Below are 21,013 nucleotides of genomic sequence, written 5' to 3' on the forward strand. Positions count from 1 at the left end.
GCAAAACAGGAGGTATCACACTTCTTGATTTCAAGCAATGCTATAAAGCTGTAGTCATTAAAATAATTTGGTACTGGCATTACAAACAGACAAATAGACCAGTGGAACAGAATGGAGAGCCCAGAAATACACCCGAGTGTATATGGTCAATTAATATTTCAAAGGTGAGCTAAGAATACTCAATGAAAAAGAGAGTTTTAAATAAATGTAACTGGATATTCACATGTAAAGGAATGAAAGTGTGCCTGTATCTTACACCACTCACAAATATTAGTTTAAATGAATTAAATACTTAAATGTAAGATCTGAAACCATGAAAGTTCAAGATGAAAACACAGAGAAATAAAGCTCCTTGACATTGGTGCTGGCAATGATTTTTTGGATATGACACCTAAACTACAAGAAACAATACTGAAATAAACAAGTGGGACTGTATCGAAGTGCTTCTGCACAATGAAAGAAACCATCAACAAAGTGAAAAGACAACCTGTGGAATGGGAAAAAAATTTGCAAACTATATACATGAAAATGGGTTAATATTCAAAATATATAAATAATTCATTAAATAGCAAAATCCAAATAACCCAGTTTAAAAAAATAGGCAAAGGGCCTGAGTAGATATGTCTCTAAAGAATTCATACAGATGACCAAAAGACACATGAAAAGATGCTTAACATCACTAGTCACCAAGAAAATGCAAATTAAAGCCACAATAAGACATTAACTTATGCTTGTTAGAATGGCATCATCAAAAACAAAGAAATGAAAAAAAACAAAGAAATGACAAATGCTGTCATAGCTGTGAAGAAAAGGGAACTCTTTTGGACTGTTGGTGGGCTTGTAAATTGGTAAGCACTATGGAAAATGCTATGGAGGATCCTCAAAAAGATAACAATAGAACTGTCACATAATCCAGCAATTCCATGTCTGGGGATTCATCCAAAGGAAATGAACACACTAACTTGAGAAGATATTTACATCCCAATGTGCACAGCAGCATTATCCGCTATAGCCAATGCATGGAAACAAACGTCCACAAATAGATAAATGGATAAAGAAATTGTAGTAAATATAGACAATGGAATATTATTCAAACATAAAAAGTGAGCAAGTCTTATGCTAAGCGAAATAAGTTGGACAGAGAAAGACAAATACTGTATGATCTCACTTGGATGTAGTACTTAAAAAAAAAACTCAGAAAAAAAGACGAGACTTGTGGTAAACAGAAGCAAAGAGTAAAAGGAAGGGAAACTGGCAGAAGGTGTTCAAAAGGTATAAACTTCCAGCTATAAAATAAATAAATACTAGGGATGTAATATGTTACATGTTGACTATAGCTAATGCTGCTATATGATATGGAGGAAAATTGTTGAGAGTAAATTCTTTGTTCTCAATAAAAAATGGATACATTTAAAATGATTGAAAAAATAAAAAGAATAATATCTCATATGGATGAAAAATGTATGAAATTCAATTTTCAATGTCCATAGATAAAGTTTTTTTGGAATACAGTCACATTCATTCATTAAAGTATTCTCTACGGTTGCCATCTCACTGCAATAGTAAAGTAACTATGATATAGACTACAAAGTCCACAGAGTCTAAAGTATTTTCTATCTAACTCCATAGAAAAAATTTTCAGATACATTTTAAAACAGCAAATTTTAGGATGGTTTGCTCTACCATAATAGTTAAATATGATTTTAAAATTGTCATCCCATGTTAAATTTTTTTGCTTACATGCTGTGTTTTACCTATTGAAATTTGGTATTAATTTTTAGAATATTTCATTATGGTTAGTTTTTGAACTAACTTTCTTGAAGTTTACTATTAATAATGTCTTCTTTGTAACCTAGTCTGTAATCAGTGTTTATAAATGCTGCATAGATAGACACTAAAAACGAATATATGCTCTCTGTTAGCAGGCTGTGCAATGTGACTTATGTCTACTATTCCACCTCATGAATATATTAAATAAATCTTTTTATTTTTCTATTTTATAAAATGTATTTTAAATTATTACAAAATGATTATGTTTCTCACAATTTCTGTTTTTAATAGTTCTAAATGTCTATATTTTAGAACATATTTCTATATTTTAATGTGTTTAAAAATAGCTTGGAACCACCAATTACTCTTATTTTCCAAATACAGTATATTATCAGTGACCACCAAAAAGGGCCAATCCCAGAGCCACAAAGATCCAGGCCAGCATTCTGATTTTCCTTTTTTGTTTCCCTTCATTAAATTGAACAGAGTACTGAGACTTAAATAAACTCAGACATTCCAATGTCTGGATTTTTCCTTTTCCAAAGTTAGCAAATGAGAAAAGAAAAACAATTCACAATAGAGGGAAGAAAAATCATTAAGAAAAACGCAAATTTATATAAACTGAAAGATTAAAAGTTGTGTGTGTGTGTGTTTGTGTGTGTGTGCGCGAGCGCCTGGTGGGGGTGGGGGGAGGTGCAGAATGTTCACTGAGTTTCTTTTCCTAGCCAAGATTATTCTAAACACAAAATTCCTAGTTATAAAAAAATAGAAACAATTGCCCTGTGAGTACTATGGAAAAGGCATTGATAATCAAGATATTCCAATTTGAGCCTCACCAGTGAGCTGTGTGATATTGGGAAAAACATATTAAACTAGAACTAAGGTAGGTCTAGTCTGGCTTTGGAAGAAGTGAGCAGCTTGCCAAAACTACCGTGGATTGTCCAGGTGAAGACGGCCAGGAGCAGCTGGTCACTAGGGAATGTTCCAGGATGCTGGACAGCTGGTGGAAATCAGAGCTCAGCAGGCATGTCAGCTGTCAGCACTGGGAAGGAGGTGGAGTCAGCTCTTCCTAGAAACATCAGTTGGTGTAAGATCAAAGGACCGAGGAAGGCCTATGCTGCAAAGCTGAAGGTAAGAAGAGATAAGCATAGGACCCAAGTTGGGGGGCAAAGTTATTGCAGAACAGAACTCAGTCTGAGCCAAAGGCAGGCAGGAAATTGGGCAGGGAAGGAATGAGTCTGGGAGTCTGAGTGTCAGGAGACCGAGTCAAACTCCAGATTCTCTATCCAATTCACAAGTCAAGAGCAAAAGAAGGTCAGCCAACAAAGTCTGGAGAGCTGTGCCTACATCCTTCTAAAAGGAAAGCCTTTCAAGCTTTGTGGAATCTCCCACCAGATTTCAAGGGGTCTCTGGTCATGATGCTGTTAAATTCCAAGTTCTTACACATAGGAAGGGGTTAAGTTCTATGATATCCCAAGTTCTATCCAGCTCTCCAAGTGTTTAGGATTCTAACATTCTATAAATCTAAAAATATACATTAAGTTACAATGGAGAGATGAGGGTATTAAATGTTTTATCCAGGGAAACAGAGTTTACTGGATACTCTCCCTCTACCATCATCCACCACCCCCCCTCACCCCCCGCACATACATATAAATATCCCACCCCTACCACCTAATTCTTTCTACTAAAAGGCAGTGTGGAATGGTTTATAGCCCTCCTGGAAAAAAGGAGGAGGAAAGTAGGAGTGGGATGACATTCCATTCCACCCTGACTCACTTAAAGACATCATTTGATTCTCAGTCACAAAGAATTCTCTTAACAGGGTGGAAAGAGCCCCGGTCACGAGGAGCTTGTTTGGAGTTGCAGTGGGTCCTTTTGCATTCTGTAAGCCAGAAGGATGCATTCCAGGACTGGGTTTCTTTCATTCTTTCTCCCTCCAGGCTGATTTTATAGTAACAACACATAGCCACTTAAATCTATTTCCAAATAACCAACATTCAGAAAATGTACCACATAAAATATAGACATTTTACAAGGGACCATCTATTAGCTGATAATGGCAGAGCTGCCATGGAATGCATAAGAAAACAAATGTGACCCTCAGCAAACGTCAGATCCATTTATCCAAATCAGCCCTCTGCAGTGCATGCCAGATAAACCTTCAATGATACAATTTGAAGCTTTATGCAAGGTTGGGAGGGAGGTAACAACAAACTAAATATGTAGGTTGAGGATGTATATAAATCACATAAAATTCAGCCTCATAAGATACTATTAGAAGTCAGGGAATGGGGAAAAGTCTGGCAGAAGAGATTTTAAAGTGGGATCACATGGGAAAGAGAATATTAGACCAACATAAAAGTTTCCGTGGGAGAAAACAATAAGTTTCTCTATGTTGTATTAAAAACATGTAGACATGGGAGAGTCAAAGACTGCCAGGTTTAGAAAGGGGAGGAATTAATCAGGGTTAAAAGAGACTTCAGAGCCTCCCAGCCCTGGGAAAAGTGTCAGTGAGGAAACCTAATCTCTGAGGTCCCCGACTGCTCTCAGCCTTCATTCTGCTTTTCACCCACCTTAGGCAGCCAGGGCTTTGGTGAATTCTCCACTTTTGCCATATTAAAATCTAGTCTGAAGAAAAGGCCTGGGAAATTTTATTAACTCTAAGGAATAAGACTTCATGCTTTAACTCCTCCTGTGCTGTTTGAGGCTTCAGAGTGAACCAAATTTTAAGTCCCTCAAATCTATAACTGTAGAATTTCTGAAACCAGCAAACTATGTATAAGGAACAGTTATATTCCATGGAATAAAGGTTCCTTCTAGCTCTTCTAAATTGTATCATGTAGGCAGCCACTGATAAAACCCTTCCTGTTCTTTAAGCAAACCACTGTTCAATGAAGCCTTCCTGCAAAAAGGTAAAACCCACCTAGGAAGGTGATACATGATATTTCCCTATTATTTAATGGTAAAAGAGTCCAAATTGTGAAAGACAGGGTAAGGACAGGAAGATGGGGCCATGGAAGGCAGGTAGAAGGGAGGACTGAAATAAGGATTTAAGACAGGGGTAGGGGAAGAGGCAAGAGATAAAAATATGTGGTGGTTTTATTTTTTTTTTACTAGAAATTAAAATTAAGGATACTTGAGCTTTCTTGGTGGCTCAGACCAGGCACCAGGAAATTCTTTACTGCAGGCAGTGAAGAATCTGCCTGCAGTGCGGGAGACCTGGGTTCAATTCCTGGGTTGGGAAGATCCCCTGGAGAAGGGCATGGCAACTCTCTCCAGTATTCTGGCCTTGAGGATTCCCATGGATAGAGGAGCCTGGAGGGCTACAGTCCATGGGGTAGCAAAGAGTCAGACCTGACTGAGCAACTAAGCACAAGAACAATATGTTATTTAACAGAAGGTAAAGTCAACAGCTTTCAGGAAGGCCAGAGATACCCATTAAAACTTTGAAAAACTTAACCAAAAAATGACACAGGAAAACTCATGGATACATTTTATTTCAGAGTTCAAAGCCCCTGACTGAAGCTCTTCATAGAGGCTGTTAACACAGCATAGCAACTGAGAAACACACTAAAGTGTTTCATTATTGATGAAGGTACAACCACAAATGTGTGGAATAATTTAAGTGGAATGTTCACAAGTTTCAAATTCATTGCCTACACTGAAACATAGTATTTCTTGAAAGGGAATAGTATATGAGCTATTAAGGCCCACCTTGGGTTTGAAACGGAGAAGGCAATGGCACCCCACTCCGGTACTCTTGCCTGGAAAATCCCATGGACGGAGGAGCATGGAAGGCTGCAGTCCATGGGGTCGCTGAGGGTCAGACACAACTGAGAGACTTCACTTTCACTTTTCACTTTCATGCATTGGAGAAGGAAATGGCAACCCACTCCAGTGTTACTGCCTGGAGAATCCCAGGGATGGGGGAGCCTGGTGGGCTGCCGTCTATGGGGTCGCACAGAGTCGGACATGACTGAAGTGACTTAGCAGCCAGGGTTTGAAAAAAAGAAACCGTTACTAAGATCATTGTACAAAATTAAATGTATTCCTGAATCTTGTGAGCTATTTTTAATGTTTTTAAGTTGAACAGAAATAATTTATTTAGCTGCAACAGGGTCATACAGGCCAAGTAGACTGTCATGCTTTATTTCTGCTAAAATTAAATCAAATCAGTACAATAACACTAGTTATATCATACTAATCAGAATCTGATTGGCAGTTAAAAGAAACTTTATTAAATAAAAATTGTAAAAGGTAATTCATATAATAATTATAGTGTAGAAGAGAAAAATCTCTCAAAACATGGCATCTATGAATTAAAAAAAAGATGTAGGAGAACTCTGATGGCAAAAAATTAGGATTTTATGATTCTTAAGGATTGAGATTCTCCTACAATACACTGAACACTGTCATATGCCAAGGGCTGTGCTGGCAGCTTTCATGCCTGTTCTGTTTTTTAATTCTCACCATGATGTAGGTATTGTTAGACACAATGTATACAAGAGAACCTGAGGCTCAGAGCAATCAGAGGATTTGCTCAAGTCCACAGAGTCAGTGGAAGACTCTGGTTTTCAGGTCTTTTGACATTCTGTGATCATAACACAGGCCTCCTAGATGCGTTTAGAAAAAGTTGTCATTTCTAGCTACCACTGCTTTCCCCTTTTTACTTTACTTGACATTGGGTCTTGTTCCTTTAGCTGCTTTGCCAAATTTGGATGGCTTTGCCTGCCCCTTATTAATTCATGTGTTCACTAACTCAAAGAACACCTAGTGTCAGGAACCTAAATATGCACTAGAAATAAAAATTTTTAAAACAACATAGTCTCTTATGATGTATCAATGTAGGTGAATCAATTATAACAAATGTACCATTCTGGTGAGGAATGTTAATAGTGGAGAGGCTGGGGGAAGGCAGGAAACAGGATAGCAGAGGGTATATGGGAACTCTTTGTGCCTCCCTCTCAGTTTTGCTATAACCAACAGAAGCAGAAGATATTAAGAAGAGATGGCAAGAATACACAGAAGAGCTGTACAAAAAAGATCTTCATGACCCATATAATCATGATGATGTGATCACTGACCTAGAGCCAGACATCCTGGAATGTGAAGTCAAGTGGGCCTTAGAAAGCATCACTACGAACAAAGCTAGTAGAGGTGATAGAATTCCAGTTGAGCTATTCCAAATCCTGAAAGATGATGCTGTGAAAGTGCTGCACTCAATATGCCAGCAAATTTGGAAAACTCAGCAGTGGCCACAGGACTGGAAAAGGGCAGTTTTCATTCCAATCCCAAAGAAAGGCAATGCCGAAGAATGCTCAAACTACTGCGCAATTGCACTCATCTCACAGGCTAGTAAAATAATGCTCAAAATTCTCCAAGCCAGGCTTCAGCAATATGTGAACCATGAACTTCCTGATGTTCAAGCTGGTTTTAGAAAAGGCAGAGGAACCAGAGATCAAATTGCCAACATCCACTGGATCATGGAAAAAGCAAGAGAGTTCCAGAAAAACATCTATTTCTGCTTTGTTGACTATGCCAAAGCCTTTGACTGTGTGGATCACAATAAACTGTGGAAAATTATGAAAGAGATGGGAATACCAGACCACGTGATTTGCCTCTTGAGAAATTTGTATGCAGGTCAGGAAGCAAGAGTTAGAATTGGACATGGAACAACAGACTGGTTCCAAATAGGAAAAGGAGTATGTCAAGGCTGTATATTGTCACCCTGTTTATTTAACTTATATGCAGAGTACATCATGAGAAATGCTGGACTGGAAGAAACACAAGCTGGAATCAAGATTGCCGGGAGAAATAGCAATAACCTCAGATATGCAGATGACACCACCCTTATGGCAGAAAGTGAAGAGGAACTAAAAAGCCTCTTGATGAAAGTGAAAGTGGAGAGTGAAAAAGTTGGTGTAAAGCTCAACATTCAGAAAATGAAGATCATGGCATCCGGTCCCATCACTTCATGGGAAAAAGATGGGGAAACAGTGGAAACAGTATTAAACTTTATTTTTCTGGGCTCCAAAATCACTGTAGATGGTGACTGCAGCCATGAAATTAAAAGACGCTAACTCCTTGGAAGGAAAGTTATGACCAACCTAGATAGCATATTCAAAAGCAGAGACATTACTTTGCCAACAAAGGTTCGTCTAGTCAAGGCTATGGTTTTTCCTGTGGTCATGTATGGATGGGAGAGTTGGACTGTGAAGAAGGCTGAGCACCGAAGAATTGATGCTTTTGAACTGTGGTGTTGGAGAAGACTCTTGAGAGTCCCTTGGACTGCCAGGAGATCCAACCAGTCCATTCTGAAGGAGATCAGCCCTGGGATTTCTTTGGAAGGAATGATACTAAAGCTGAAACTCCAGTACTTTGGCCACCTCATGCAAAGAGTTGACTCATTGGAAAAGACTCTGATGCTGGGAGGGATTGGGGGCAAAAGGAGAAGGGGACGACAGAGGATGAGATGGCTGGATGGCATCACTGACTCAATGGATGTGAGTCTGAGTGAACTTCGGGAGTTGGTGATGGACAGGGAGGCCTGGCGTGCTGCGATTCATGGGGTCGAAAAGAGTTGGATATGACTGAGCAACTGATCTGATTTGATCTGATCTGAAAGCTGCTCTAACAGAGAAGCCAATGGAACCCCACTCGAGTACTCTTGCCTGGAAAATCCCATGGACGGAGGAGCCTGGTAGGCTGCAGTCTGTGGGGTCGCTAAGAGTTAGCTGGACATGACGGAGCGACTTCACTTTCACTTTTCACTTCATGCATTGGAGAAGGAAATGGCAACCCACTCCAGTGTTCTTGCCTGGAGAATCCCAGGGACGGGGGAGCCTGGTGGGCTGCCGTCTATGGGGTGGCACAGAGCCGGACACGACTGAAGTGACTTAGCAGCAGCAACAGCAACAAAGCTGCTCTAAAACAAAAAAAAATCTTTGAAAATAAAAAGCTAGTCTCTGCCTTAAGCAATTTACTGTTTTGTCAAGGAGGAGGATGAATGACAGTTGAGTGTAATAGATGCTTTCACATAGCAATATAGGAGGAGCCACTTAAAACAGACAAATGACAGAAAAAGCTCCCAAAATTTGTGCTCATTTTAAAGGCTAAAGGAACTTCATCATTTTAGTGAAAAGCGACCAGCATATGTGAAGACACAGCATATTAAAAGACCAGGCTAAATTATAAGATGGTTCTAGGCAAAAGTGGGAGATGCAATTACATATGTTAAGATAAATAGTTTAAACTATCCTCAAAGCTGTGGGGACTCCATGAAAGATCTAGTCAGAGCAGTGAAATGACCAAATTTGCATAATGGAGCCAAGATGTCAGGTTTTAAAAATTAACATTATATTTAGGCATCTTTGAAGTCACAAGCCTTCCATCAACAGCCCCCAAAATGTTCCAGGTCCAACTCTCCAATATTCTGAACAAGTCTATTAAAAATGACCTGACATCAAATTTAAAGAGATGAAGCTCTTTGATAAGTTCTGGATTCAGTACAACAAATATTTGTTTAGTACCTCTGTTTAGAAGGCTCTGAAAGAAGACATTTAATTTCATGATATATTAATATATAAAAGTCTAAAAATAAGTAGATATTCAATTACTTGACTTAAAACTCAGATCATTCTAAACCAAAAATAATGATTTATTTTACTGAAGGAATTGCCACAGTACTTTAAAAATAAAAGGCAATTTATCTGACACTGTCATTTTATTTATGACAACCTAGGACAACCAACATTTTAGGAGTGCCTTCACCAGGACTGTACTGATATGCACTTCCTTAATATGTGTGGCATTTTTCAAAAAGCAATTTAAAAGTTGTTATCAGTTTTTCTCCAAGCTACTTTCTTTTCTTCTCCTATGATTAATTTTTTTCTATGTATAAAATTACATTCAGTTTGATATTTCCTCTTTTGAACTATCTTTTTTCTTTACCTATTTCTATTTGTGCTTTAAGACTCATTTCAGGTGACAGTGCCTACAGGAAGCCTTCCCTGACTTGCCCAAATTGAGGGAACAGCCCCTTCTCTGAGCCCCTAGCACCCTGGGTGTATGTGCACAGTGGCACTTCACTCGCACTACTTAGTTCGTTGCTTTATTTGTTTGTTTTCCTACTTAGACCAAGGGCCCACCACTTCTATCATCTCTGTATCTACAGGACAAGGGCATATAGTCAGAGGCCACTAGAAATGAAGAAAGGAAGGGCGAGGAATAAAGGGAATTATATTTCTATTTTCCCCTTCGTTTCTCCTTCCCTTCATCTTCATTTCATGTCTTCCTACTGTTTCTCCCCAACTACTAATACATCATCTTTATCCTTCTCTTCTTAGCATCAATACACATCGTGATTTTCAGTCTCTCCTGCAAGGTCTGAACTATTGCAAAAATTCTGGTCCTGCATGTGGGTGGCACAGGACGAGGAGTCTGTTGCTCTTTAGCTTTGCAAAGAAGGGGTTTGTTATAACAAGCCCTGGATGAGTCTCCATTATATCTCTTCTTTTGTATTTTAGCTGGGGACTGACTGTTAACATGCTTAATGGCAACCCACTCCAGTGTTCTTGCCTGGAGAATCCCAGGGACGACGGAGCCTGGTGGACTGCATAGTCCAGTCTATGGGGTCATATAGAGTTGGACACGACTGAAGCAACTTAGCAGCAGCAGCAGCAGCAGCATCTCATTTTTGGTCTTAGCAGCTGGGTAAACAGACTTTCTGCAACACCCTGGATAAAATGGCAAGCTCAAGGGGAAAGCCTTCCACCTTTAAATTAAAAAAAAAAAAAAAAAAAAAAGTGCTTGTGGCGACAGCTGAGGAATAGTAACACCTGAGAGCACTTGAGGGGGATTGTGTGTGTGCTGGCTGTGGAAAACCCAGCTGATGACAAAAACATGCAGCTGCCTTCCTGAATGGGCCGGACCATGCTCAGAGAGTAACATCAAATTGAATTTAGCAAGAATAACAGAAAAGTGAGGTAAGTGACTGACATTTCTGGTAGGCACTTTCTAAAGAATTTATGAATTTCAGAGAACTCGAAGAGAATTACCAGATTCTAAAACATTTAAATGAACGTTTGCCATAGGCAGGAAAGTTACTTTGGGAAATTACTCAGGAAATTAATTGAAACTTGGTAAAAATGCTTTGGATGGAAGATTTTGAAACCCATGAGGGAAACTTCATGTGTATTTAGGAGAGCAGGTGCTTCTGTTTCCACTTTTAGATATCAAGTCAGATGAAAGGGTAAGAAGTTTTTTGTTTTTTTCTTTTTTTAATAAACACTGTGAGTCCATCATAGTAGAGTTTTTTAAGTTGCCTAAAGTGCAAATTCCAGAGAAGGCAATGGCACCCCACTCCAGTACTCTTGCCTGTAAAATCCCATGGACGGAGGAGCCTGGTAGGTGGCAGTCCATGGGGTAGCTAAGAGTCGGACACGACTGAGTGACTTCACTTTCACTTTTCACTTTCATGCATTGGAGAAGGAAATGGCAACCCACTCCAGTGTTCTTGCCTGGAGAATCCCAGGGACGGGGGAGCCTGGTGGGCTTCCATCTATGGGGTCGCACAGAGTCGGACACGACTGAAGCGACTTAGCAGCAGCAGCAGCGGCAAAATGCAAATTCACTCTAACAAATCCCTCTACATTTTTATATATTTTGAAGATTTTCTAAAACAGAAATACAGGCAGAAAAAAGTGTGTACGAGCATCAAGGGAAAGTTTTATGATTCAATATTTAATAGCAGACAAGAAAAAGCATGGCATTTCACATGGCAATGTAGCTAATGTTACCAAAAAAACACATGCTGTTCTATAGAAATGATAGGAAAACCACACATATAAAACTTGTAGCATGTGTACTATAACATGCTCAAAAAAAAGGACAATAAATAATTAATAATTAACAGGTTGTAGCTGTAATACTTTTATGAAGCAAAATTTACAAAAAGCTTATATGAAAAATATGAACAACTAACTTCTGAGGCATACCAAAACAAATGTTTTTATGGAAGAGGCCCTACAAGTCTTATAGAAAGTCTGGAAGGTTTATTCTAATGAAAATCCAGGAATATAGGAATTTTTATGTTGGGTTTTTAATGCCATTTTCCTAGGGCTCAAAACAGTCACTGGCATATAGTAGGCAGTCAATAAATGAGCTAAATAGATGAGTAAGAGAATGAACAATGGAGAAGCATGTTCCACTGAAACTCTTGAGCCCCTCAAGTCTCTTAATGTGATGAAGAATGTTTTGCTGATTCTAAGTTGCTCGAAAACTTTGAACTCTACCAGCTAGAGTATTCCCTTCAAGACATCTCTTCAGAGTTGTGAAAATAGGTGAAGGTGGTCAAAAGGTACAAACTTCCAGTTACAAGATGAATAACTCCTGAGGATATAATATACAGCATGGTGACTCTGGGCTTCCCTGGTGGCTCAGCAGTAAAGAATCTGCCTGCAATGCAGGAGACATGAGTTCTATCCCTGGATCAGGAAGATTCCCTGGGGAAGGAAATGCCAACCCACTCCAGTATTCTTGCCAGGGAAATCCCATGGACAGAGAAGCCTGATGGGCTACAGTCCATGGGGCCACAAAGAGTCAGACGTGACTTAGCTACTAAACAACAATGGTGACTATAGGTAATAATACTGTATTGTATGTGATGGTTGCTAAGAGAGCAGATCTTAAAAGTTCTCATCACAAGGGAAAAAAAAGATTTGTAACTCTGATACGATAGATGTTAACTAAAACTTATTATGGTCATCATTTCAGAATATATACACATATCAAACCATTATCAGTATGCCTTAAACTAATACAACATTATATATCAATTATATCAATAAAATTAGGGAAAAAAAGATCTATCATTAGTGTAGACAGAAAATAGAAGTTGTTGATAAGCTAACTCATTTCATGGTCAAATACTTTCCTTTGTTTCTCAAGTTTAAGGAACTCCTTCATCATAAAGTCTATTGGAACTTTTACAGCATCATGTTCCTGCCATCCCCTGCCCCCACTCTCTCTCTGAACTCACTTCTCTATACTATTCTTTATACTGAGAAAAGGTAGAAAGGAAAGGTCATGTCAGATTGTGGAAGGCCATAATGTCAGACCAAAACAGCCAGATTTAATCCTCTAATTAATACACAGCCACTAATATTTTGAATATTATAAAAACATAAAATCATGAAAATGAGATATTTTTAACGTTCACAGAGACTTCTGAAAGCCAGGGCTTTCCTGGTGGCTCAGCTGGTAAAGAATCTGACTGCAATGCAGTAGATTCAAGCCCTGGGTCAGGAAGATCCCATGGAGGAAAAAATGGCAATCCACTCCAGTATTCTCACCTGGAGAATTCCATGGACAGAGGAGCCTGGCAAGCTAGAGTCCATGGAATTGCAAAGAGTTGGACATGACTGAGCAACTAACACATACTTATGAAAGCCCAGTAATTAATGGTACTAATGAACCCATGGATATGTGTTCAGAAAAACAAATGAAAAAGTTATCAAAGGGACTAAACCAATATGCTAATCTTCCCTGGTCATTACTATTTGATCCACCATGGAGAAGACGAGACTTGAGAAGAGACTGAAGAACTGCATCCCACAAAGCACCACCAAAATACATCCATACAGCAATTGAAGAGGGCAGGGACTCTGGCCCCAGGCAACCAAGGGCCTTGCAGTGGTAGTCTGTGTTTTAACTGCAGGCTGTGTGATGATGGGACCCCCTCGATCAAGTTTCCTCTCTTAAGACTACCCTTTAGCCTGTTCTTTACAAGTTTGATTCCTAAAGTCTGAATAAAGACACAAGAACCTATGGGATCTAAAATGCTGAAACTCCCACTTCTGAGTATATAAGAGTAGAAAAAAGAAGGTGTCAGGTTATTTAATTCACCCCAAAGAGAGAAATTAGAAATTAAACTGTTACAGATGATGTTAAAAGTCTGTACAAAGCAGAATTCTATAACAGAATTTAGCAAAGAATACAAGTTTTAGGACATAGGAAACCAATAATTTTGTGGTTCTTGAAGTTATAAAAGTGCTGACAATTCAGAAATAAGAGGACACTTGCATCTGCCTAGGTTTTGTATTTTTCTTGGGTCCACTCTTCTCACAGCATGGATATGATTTATTTAGACTATCAAAGAGCTTTTGATAAGGTTCTCACAAGTGTCTATTATTGAAACTTGGTAACCGTTGTGTGAAAGGAAAAAGTCGTATTAATGAATTAAAAACTGCATGAGAGGCAGAGAGGCAAAAAGCAGAGCTAAATGGCCGATTCTCATTGGGTGAAAGGTTAATGACTGAGGGCTCTCTGGCTTTGCAGTAGAATCTGAGTTTTATTTAACTAATGACCAAAGAAGGGGAGCCCAATTCTCATTCCCCTCTTCTGTGCATATCAGTCCCACACACAGAGGCCCCATTGATTGAAAAAGGAGATACAGGCAGTGTAGAGAAGTGCTTAAAATCCAGGAAAGACCAAGTAGGTAATGCTGACTCGTGTAGAAATCCCTAAATAAGGGAACAGAAAGAAAGAAAGAAATTAGAAGTGTTTTTCTAAGAAGTTTGTTTGTGTGTTTGTTTTAGTATTTTTTGATGTGGACTATTTTTAAAGTCTTTATTGAATTTGTTACAGTATTGCTTCTATTTTATGTTTTAGTTTTTTGATCACAAGGCATTTGGGATCTTAGCTCCCGGAACAGGAATCAAACCTGCACTCCCTGCACTGGAAGGTGAAGTCTTAATCACTGGATTGCCGGGCAAGTCCCCTAGTTTGTCTATTTTTTAAGTAGGTCCTGCTTGATTATTACAAAGTATTGGCTACATTCCCCATGTTGTTCAATACATCCGTGTAGCCTATCTGGCACTCAATAGGCTATACCTCCCGGTCCCCGACTCCATACTGCCCCTCCCCCACATCCTCACTGGTAATCATTAGTTTGTTCTATATATCTGTGAGCCTAAGAGGTTTGATATATCTATGCTACATGGAAACACAAGGGCCTTTTTTAAAAGACAAGACATGGTATCTGAACAAAAGTTCTTAGTTTACTGGTGTGATGAGAGCAAACATTCCACACTGAGGAACAGTACATACAGGTATTTAGATCCACAGAAACCACATTCTATTCCTTTCGATTGAGAAGTTTAGATGTAAACAAAAGTGAAACTGATAGGAAAGAGTATGAATTATTAACTTTTTCTGGGGCAAACTTGAGACACTGGTATAGGTTTTAACAAAAGCATAACCTGACATGAATGAAATAATTTAGAAATCAAATACTCTAACTGATTAGCATTAATCCTTTATGATCCATAACTCGATCTGCCATTTTTAAAACATCATCATGACAAACTACACAGGAGAGGCTCAGAAAAGCCAACAAACTCTTGACTAAACCTCCCTTGTCTCAGTTTTCTTATCTGTAAAGTAAGAATGATAGAACTTCTCTCACAGGATTATTATAAGGTTTAAATTAGCTTATAGAGAGAGAGCATTTCATACAGTAAATGTAAAAAATGATGTTGAATTATTATTGTTCCTATTTATGATCAACTAAAGCCAAAGACATACTATAAAGAAGCAACTTAATTCAAGTTATTGTGACTTTCTTATTTATATCATTGTTATGATACAGTATGTTATAAGACATGTAAAATGCTTTCAGACAAAGTAAAACATAGCTTTAAAACATATTTCCACTAACCAATTCTGTGAAATGAAAGATACTTTTAAGTTAATCTAAGTAAGCAGAAGAGAACACCATAAAATACCAGATAAATGCTAATAACATATTCATTCTTAACTGTACAGAGTAGAAGAGCCAAGCTTACCGTGTTGATAATATTTTAATAAGTTCTTTTCTATTCTGTACCCGAAGGTGGTTAGTTCTATACTTGGAATCATTGATCAGTTCAGGCAAATTCAAGATCTAAAAGGGAAAAATAATTTTAAAGTGTAACTCACAAAATTTTTGTGTACCTGTTCAGGGCCTACCACTCCATCCCCAAGACCATTCCTTGCTAGGCTTTATACCTCTTAACAAGGATATATATATAGGGAAGGATCATGCAATTAGAATGGGTCATACTGGTGATTGGGTTTGTCATCTTTAAGAAGTTTTTAACTACATTTAAGCAGGTATCTACATATAGGAACACAGGAAAAGTTCTCAGACCTTCATAATGTCTTGTACCTATTTATGAGAAGATAGCAAAGGAGTTATTAGATTATCACAGTAAGTCTTGTCTAGAGGAAACTGGGCTACGGGTACAAAATTGGGTAAAACAGACCTAATTCCAAGAACAAATATCATAAGTGCATGTCTGCACTTACATCAAGCCCATAATCAACATATATCTTGTAGGTACATCCCCTTATTTGTTCCACATGTAAATAAAATAATATTATCTGTCCCAGTAGTCCTATCCAGGATGTTGTACAAGGTGCTAAAATCAAGGGGAGGCAAACACACTGACCTCAAATGCTCACCATTAAAACAATGTCAAATTAAAAGATATTCTTCCTATAGAATTGTCACTATTTTTCTTTAATATGACTCCCTGAAGGAATAACAAATAGAAATGCTTTCATATACTTCCTCTTTTGTTCCTCCTCAATAAAGAGAAAATCTATCTTGTAAGTCCCAGTGGACATCTTGCAATTTTAACAAGACCATAATGAAAGTACCAAGTGGATTTGGAATGGAAAAGAAGTTTTAAAAAGAATGTGTGGAGGCAGTGTTTGGCAGTTGCGCTGGAAAGTCAGAAGGAGCATTTACGGGCTGGGGCAGGCCATGTGGCCTACAGAAAGTTTCACTACCTCTATTAATGTATTTGGTTTAAACATAAACACTTAATGGTTTCATTTGTTTCCCACAGTTTAAATAAAATCAAGCCATTAATCATCTTAACAAAGGAGAGAGAAGTGAAGAAGATTCCCTGAAGGAAAGAGAACATCTCAACAGTACAATTTCTCTTTCACATGTTCCACTTATTCATTTCCTTGAGGAATAATAAAGACAGCATCACTCTCCTGGATTTTAAAAAGTGACGCTACATACAGTGCCCTTTCTAAAAATCTCCCTGTCACCACACCTGATCCCAGAATTGGCCTCAAGGCTTATCCAGGAATTGAGACCCACCCTCCTCTGCGATGGAGAAGGCAGTGGCGACCCACTCCAGTTCTCTTGCCTGGAAAGGCCCATGATGGAGGAGCCTGGTGGGCTGCAGTCCATGGGGTGGCTAAGAGTCGGGCACGACTGAGTGACTTCACTTTCACTTTTCACTTTCATGCACTGGAGAAGGAAATGGCAACCCACTCCAGTGTTCTTGCCTGGAGAATCCCAGGGATGGGGGAGCCTGGTGGGCTGCCGTCTATGGGGTCGCACAGAGTCGGACACGACTGAAGCGACTTAGCAGCAGCAGCTCTTCTGCTAAGAGTAAATAAGTCATTTCAAGAAAAAGCAAGTGTCTTCACTAGCCCTCATGTTAAATTTATAAATGTGGTCTCACTCAGAATATACTGTAAGTGTCATAAAAAACTACTCAGTGTTCGCCCTCAATGGTAACTGGGATGCATTCATGTATCCTTCTTAAAATTTGACTTATTAGACTTCCTATCTCTTTGATAGTTGATGTTAAATAGTGGGTAAAGTAATGATCCTTCTGTCCCACTTTGCTAGCATTCAGAACTTTCCAGAGACTGCTTCAAGTGCTGTAGTCATAACTGTGCTTTAGGAACTTGAAATAGAATGCTGCCTGGGACAAAATGAAACAATGCAAGTGAAAGTACTTGACGCAGTAACCATTAAATAAATGTGAACTACTCCAAGTAGGTACTGTTTCTCCCCAGAGAAATAATAGACCATGTGTTTGTTCAAAAAAGAAGGATGAGGGCTTTTCTGGTGGTCCAGTGGTAAAAGTTCTGTGCTTCCAAGGCAGGGGCTGTGGGTTCAATCCCTGTTTGGGGAACTAACATTCCACATGCCACATGTATGAGCAAAAATAAATTTTTTTTAAAATACAATTTAAAAAAAATTTTTTTGAAAAGAAGGATGGGGAAAAGGAGGGAAGGTAGGGGAGGTTATCTACTTAACTTTTGTTTCTCAAAGATATTCCCATTAGATATAGAATTCTGTATTGACAGCTCTTTCCTTTCAGCTCTTTAAACATGCTGTGCAACTTCTTTCTAGGTTCTGACAAGAAATCTTGTCAAGACAAGAAATCTGACAAGAGTTTCTGACAAGAAATCTGCAATCAATCGAGTCACGTTCCCCCAAAGGTAATAGGTCAGTTTCTCTAGGTGCTTTCAAATGTTTCTTCTTTAGTTTTCAGCAGTAATATTTTTATGTGCTTGGGCAGGGATTTATGTGGACTTCTCTTATTTGGAACTTGCTGAAATTATTAAATCTGTAGGTTTCTATCAATCACTAAATTTGGGAAGTTTCCATTAATTGTTTTTTTCAACTATTTTTTCAGTATGTTTTTTTCTTGTCTCCTCCTGGGACTACAATGACATAAATGTTAGACTTTTTGTTATTGTCCCACAGGTCCTGGAAATGTGTTCTTTCTTTCATTTTTGGGAAGGAACTTTTTTCCTCTCTGTTGTTCAGACTGAATAATTTCTTTTGGGTTGACCAGGAAGTTTGTTCAGGTTTCAGGTATGGAAAAACCTGAATGAACTTTTTGGTCAACCTAATATTTATCCTTCTTTAAGTCCCTGTCTCCTCTGTTACCTCCATTGTGCTACTGCGCTCATTTAGTGAGGTGTTTGTTCTTGTATTTGGTGGTTTTATTTTTCAGTTCTAAAATGTCCACTTGGTTCTTCTTCTTATCTTCTATTTCTGTGCCAGACATTTCTACTTTTCTAAATATTTATTTCAATAGTGTCTGCAATGCTTATTGGAGTATTTTTATAAATGCTGTTTTAAAATTTTCATGACTGCATCCCCACATCTGTGTCATCTTGGAAATGCCATTGTCTTTTCTCATGCAGGTTCTGGTTCTTCATAATCTGAGTAATCTGGAGTTTAATCCTGGATATTTTGAATATTATGTTACAAGCCTCTGGGTCTTCTTTAAATCCTAAAGAAAACATTTGTTTTGTTGTTTTTAGCAAGACGTTCTCCTGGTCAGATCCAGACCACAAGTCCCAACTTACCTTCTACTTGCTTTGGTTTTAGTGTTAGTTCAGTTTTCAAAGCCTTTGCAGTGCTTTTGAATCAGTTCCACCTGTGACCCACTAAATGCTCATGCCGCCACCTGAGAAGCTGTCTATTTGTTAACACAGTTCTCAACGTCTCTGGTGTCCTGATTAAGATCAGATCAATGCATATGCAACTCAGAGGTGAGCACAGGAGTTCACAACTTCACAGATCACTTTCTAAAGCTTTTCTACCTTGGCAACCTTTTTCCAGTTCCCCAGGGCTTCCCTCTAGTTACCCCACTCCTCAGCATAGTTCCAGGGCAGAGGCCAATCAGTGGGAGGACAGAGGAAAAATGCATCAAGGATTCACCCCTGTCTTTTGGAATCACAGCCCAGCAATAAATAGGAAAGGTCCCCTTCCTCAGAGTTCTGGCTCCTGCTCATCTGTTGCTGCCACTACAGGACTGCTTGGAGGCTGGGGTGTGAGGAAATGAGGAAGAGGGAAAAAATGTCTCCCTGACATTAGAGCTCACTTTCATGCTTGTTGCACCAGGAATAAGGGCATCTCCTGGAAGTCAGCTCTGTCCCCCCGTTTCCACATCCAGATTTCAGGCTGTGTTCATGCAAATTAATCAGAGGGGAAAACTGGTAAAACCTACTGCAAGTTTAGAGCTATTTCAAAATTCTGGTGTTCTTTACTAATTTTCCTGCTACTGATTACTTTTCAAAGTCCTCGTATAGATATTCCATGCATTCTGTACAGGTTTTATCACTGTGTCAAGTGAATGAGACAGGGAGAAATGTGCTAACTCCATTTTACCCGCAACCAGAATCTGCATACTAATTACGTCATAGTAGAAAGGTCATTTATTAAGTTTATACTTTGAGCAAGGGACTGTACTGTCTTACTTACCTAATCTCTTCTAGAACCCCAAAAGTTATATATTAGTACAGTTACATGTAATAATCTTCATTTAATCATGAGGACACAGATGCTTAGCAAAAATGACCTTGCCAGAGATCACCTGACTGGTTTCAAGACTCACAGAATGCCCTAGAATTATAATATCCTCAGACCACCTGCTAAAAAATCAACTATAGTGCTTATTAAAATTCAAGTTTCCTGCACCCCACCTCACATACTTTGTCAAAATCTTTGGGGAAGGGGCTCAAGGAGATTTCCTATGCATGCAAAAGATGAGAACCAATGATTATTGCCTCCAACAAAAGAAACCTTCAGTCTATGTGACTTTTAAAAGGATGTCAGTGTATTTCAAATAGGAATACCCATTAGTGTTGGCATCAATCAGCTTAAAATAGCTTACATATGCTCACATTCCCTGCTCTTCTGTATCACGTTAAGGGACATAAAATAGGATTTGTTATAAGCCAAGGTTCACTTTATATACAGGAAATTTTCTGAACCCCAATCCCCTGAACCCAAGGCTCTTACTCCCCTCTAATCCCTGACAATAACAGCAGTCTAATAGGACCCTCCCCAAGAAGTATTAACCAACCAGTATATCAGATTCTGTTTTCAAAAGAGATCTGGCATAAGTAAATTCTCATTTGTTGCAAACAATATTGCCACATTTCTCCCCAGGAGGTAGAGCTGCCCTATCTTTCATGGTGAACCTTACTTGGCAAAAGAATAATTTTGATAGGGATCAAAATTGTCATCACATTGTATCCTCATATTCTATAAGGCCAGACTGAATTATAACACCCTCAGTAATAAAAAGAGTTGAATTAAAAAAAAAAAAAAACTTAGAAAAACTCACTCAGTATAAATGGGATGGGGGAGAATCTTGAATCAAACAAAGAAAGGTGATTTTTTGTTTCCCTTAACAGAAAAGGTTTTTAGGACAAGTTTACATGTAAGGATATAATTATGAAGGTGAAAAAGTCAATCAGATTGCAATGTTTGCTCAAGATCCCTAGTAAATGATGTAGATAACATAAAAATGCCATACACATAAAACTTTTCTTCTGAGGATCTCAAAGAGTTTTATAGACGCTGCCTTAATGGTTCATAACAGGGATTATCATTCCTACTCACATATGGTAAAAACAAGGTCAAGTA

The 21,013-nt window shown here is 38.5% G+C and overlaps 1 protein-coding gene across 9 annotated transcripts in view; it reads right to left on the reverse strand.

Annotated features, from left to right (window-relative positions):
- Positions 1 to 21,013, reverse strand: part of SUGCT (succinyl-CoA:glutarate-CoA transferase) — a 763,763-nt gene that overhangs the window by 451,653 nt on the left and 291,097 nt on the right. For 8 of the 9 annotated variants that reach the window (XM_025292055.3, XM_044946814.2, XM_025292046.3 and 5 more), the window contains one exon: positions 15,618 to 15,715. In XM_025292055.3, coding sequence (XP_025147840.2) covers positions 15,618 to 15,715 — 98 coding nt within the window. Of the gene's footprint in view, positions 1 to 13,099; positions 14,295 to 15,617; positions 15,716 to 21,013 lie in introns of those variants that run through there. The other variant, XM_025292047.3, reaches the window with a different exon arrangement.

The sequence above is a fragment of the Bubalus bubalis genome, chromosome 8 (genome assembly GCF_019923935.1).
Source record: "Bubalus bubalis isolate 160015118507 breed Murrah chromosome 8, NDDB_SH_1, whole genome shotgun sequence".
Lineage (NCBI taxonomy): Eukaryota > Metazoa > Chordata > Mammalia > Artiodactyla > Bovidae > Bubalus > Bubalus bubalis.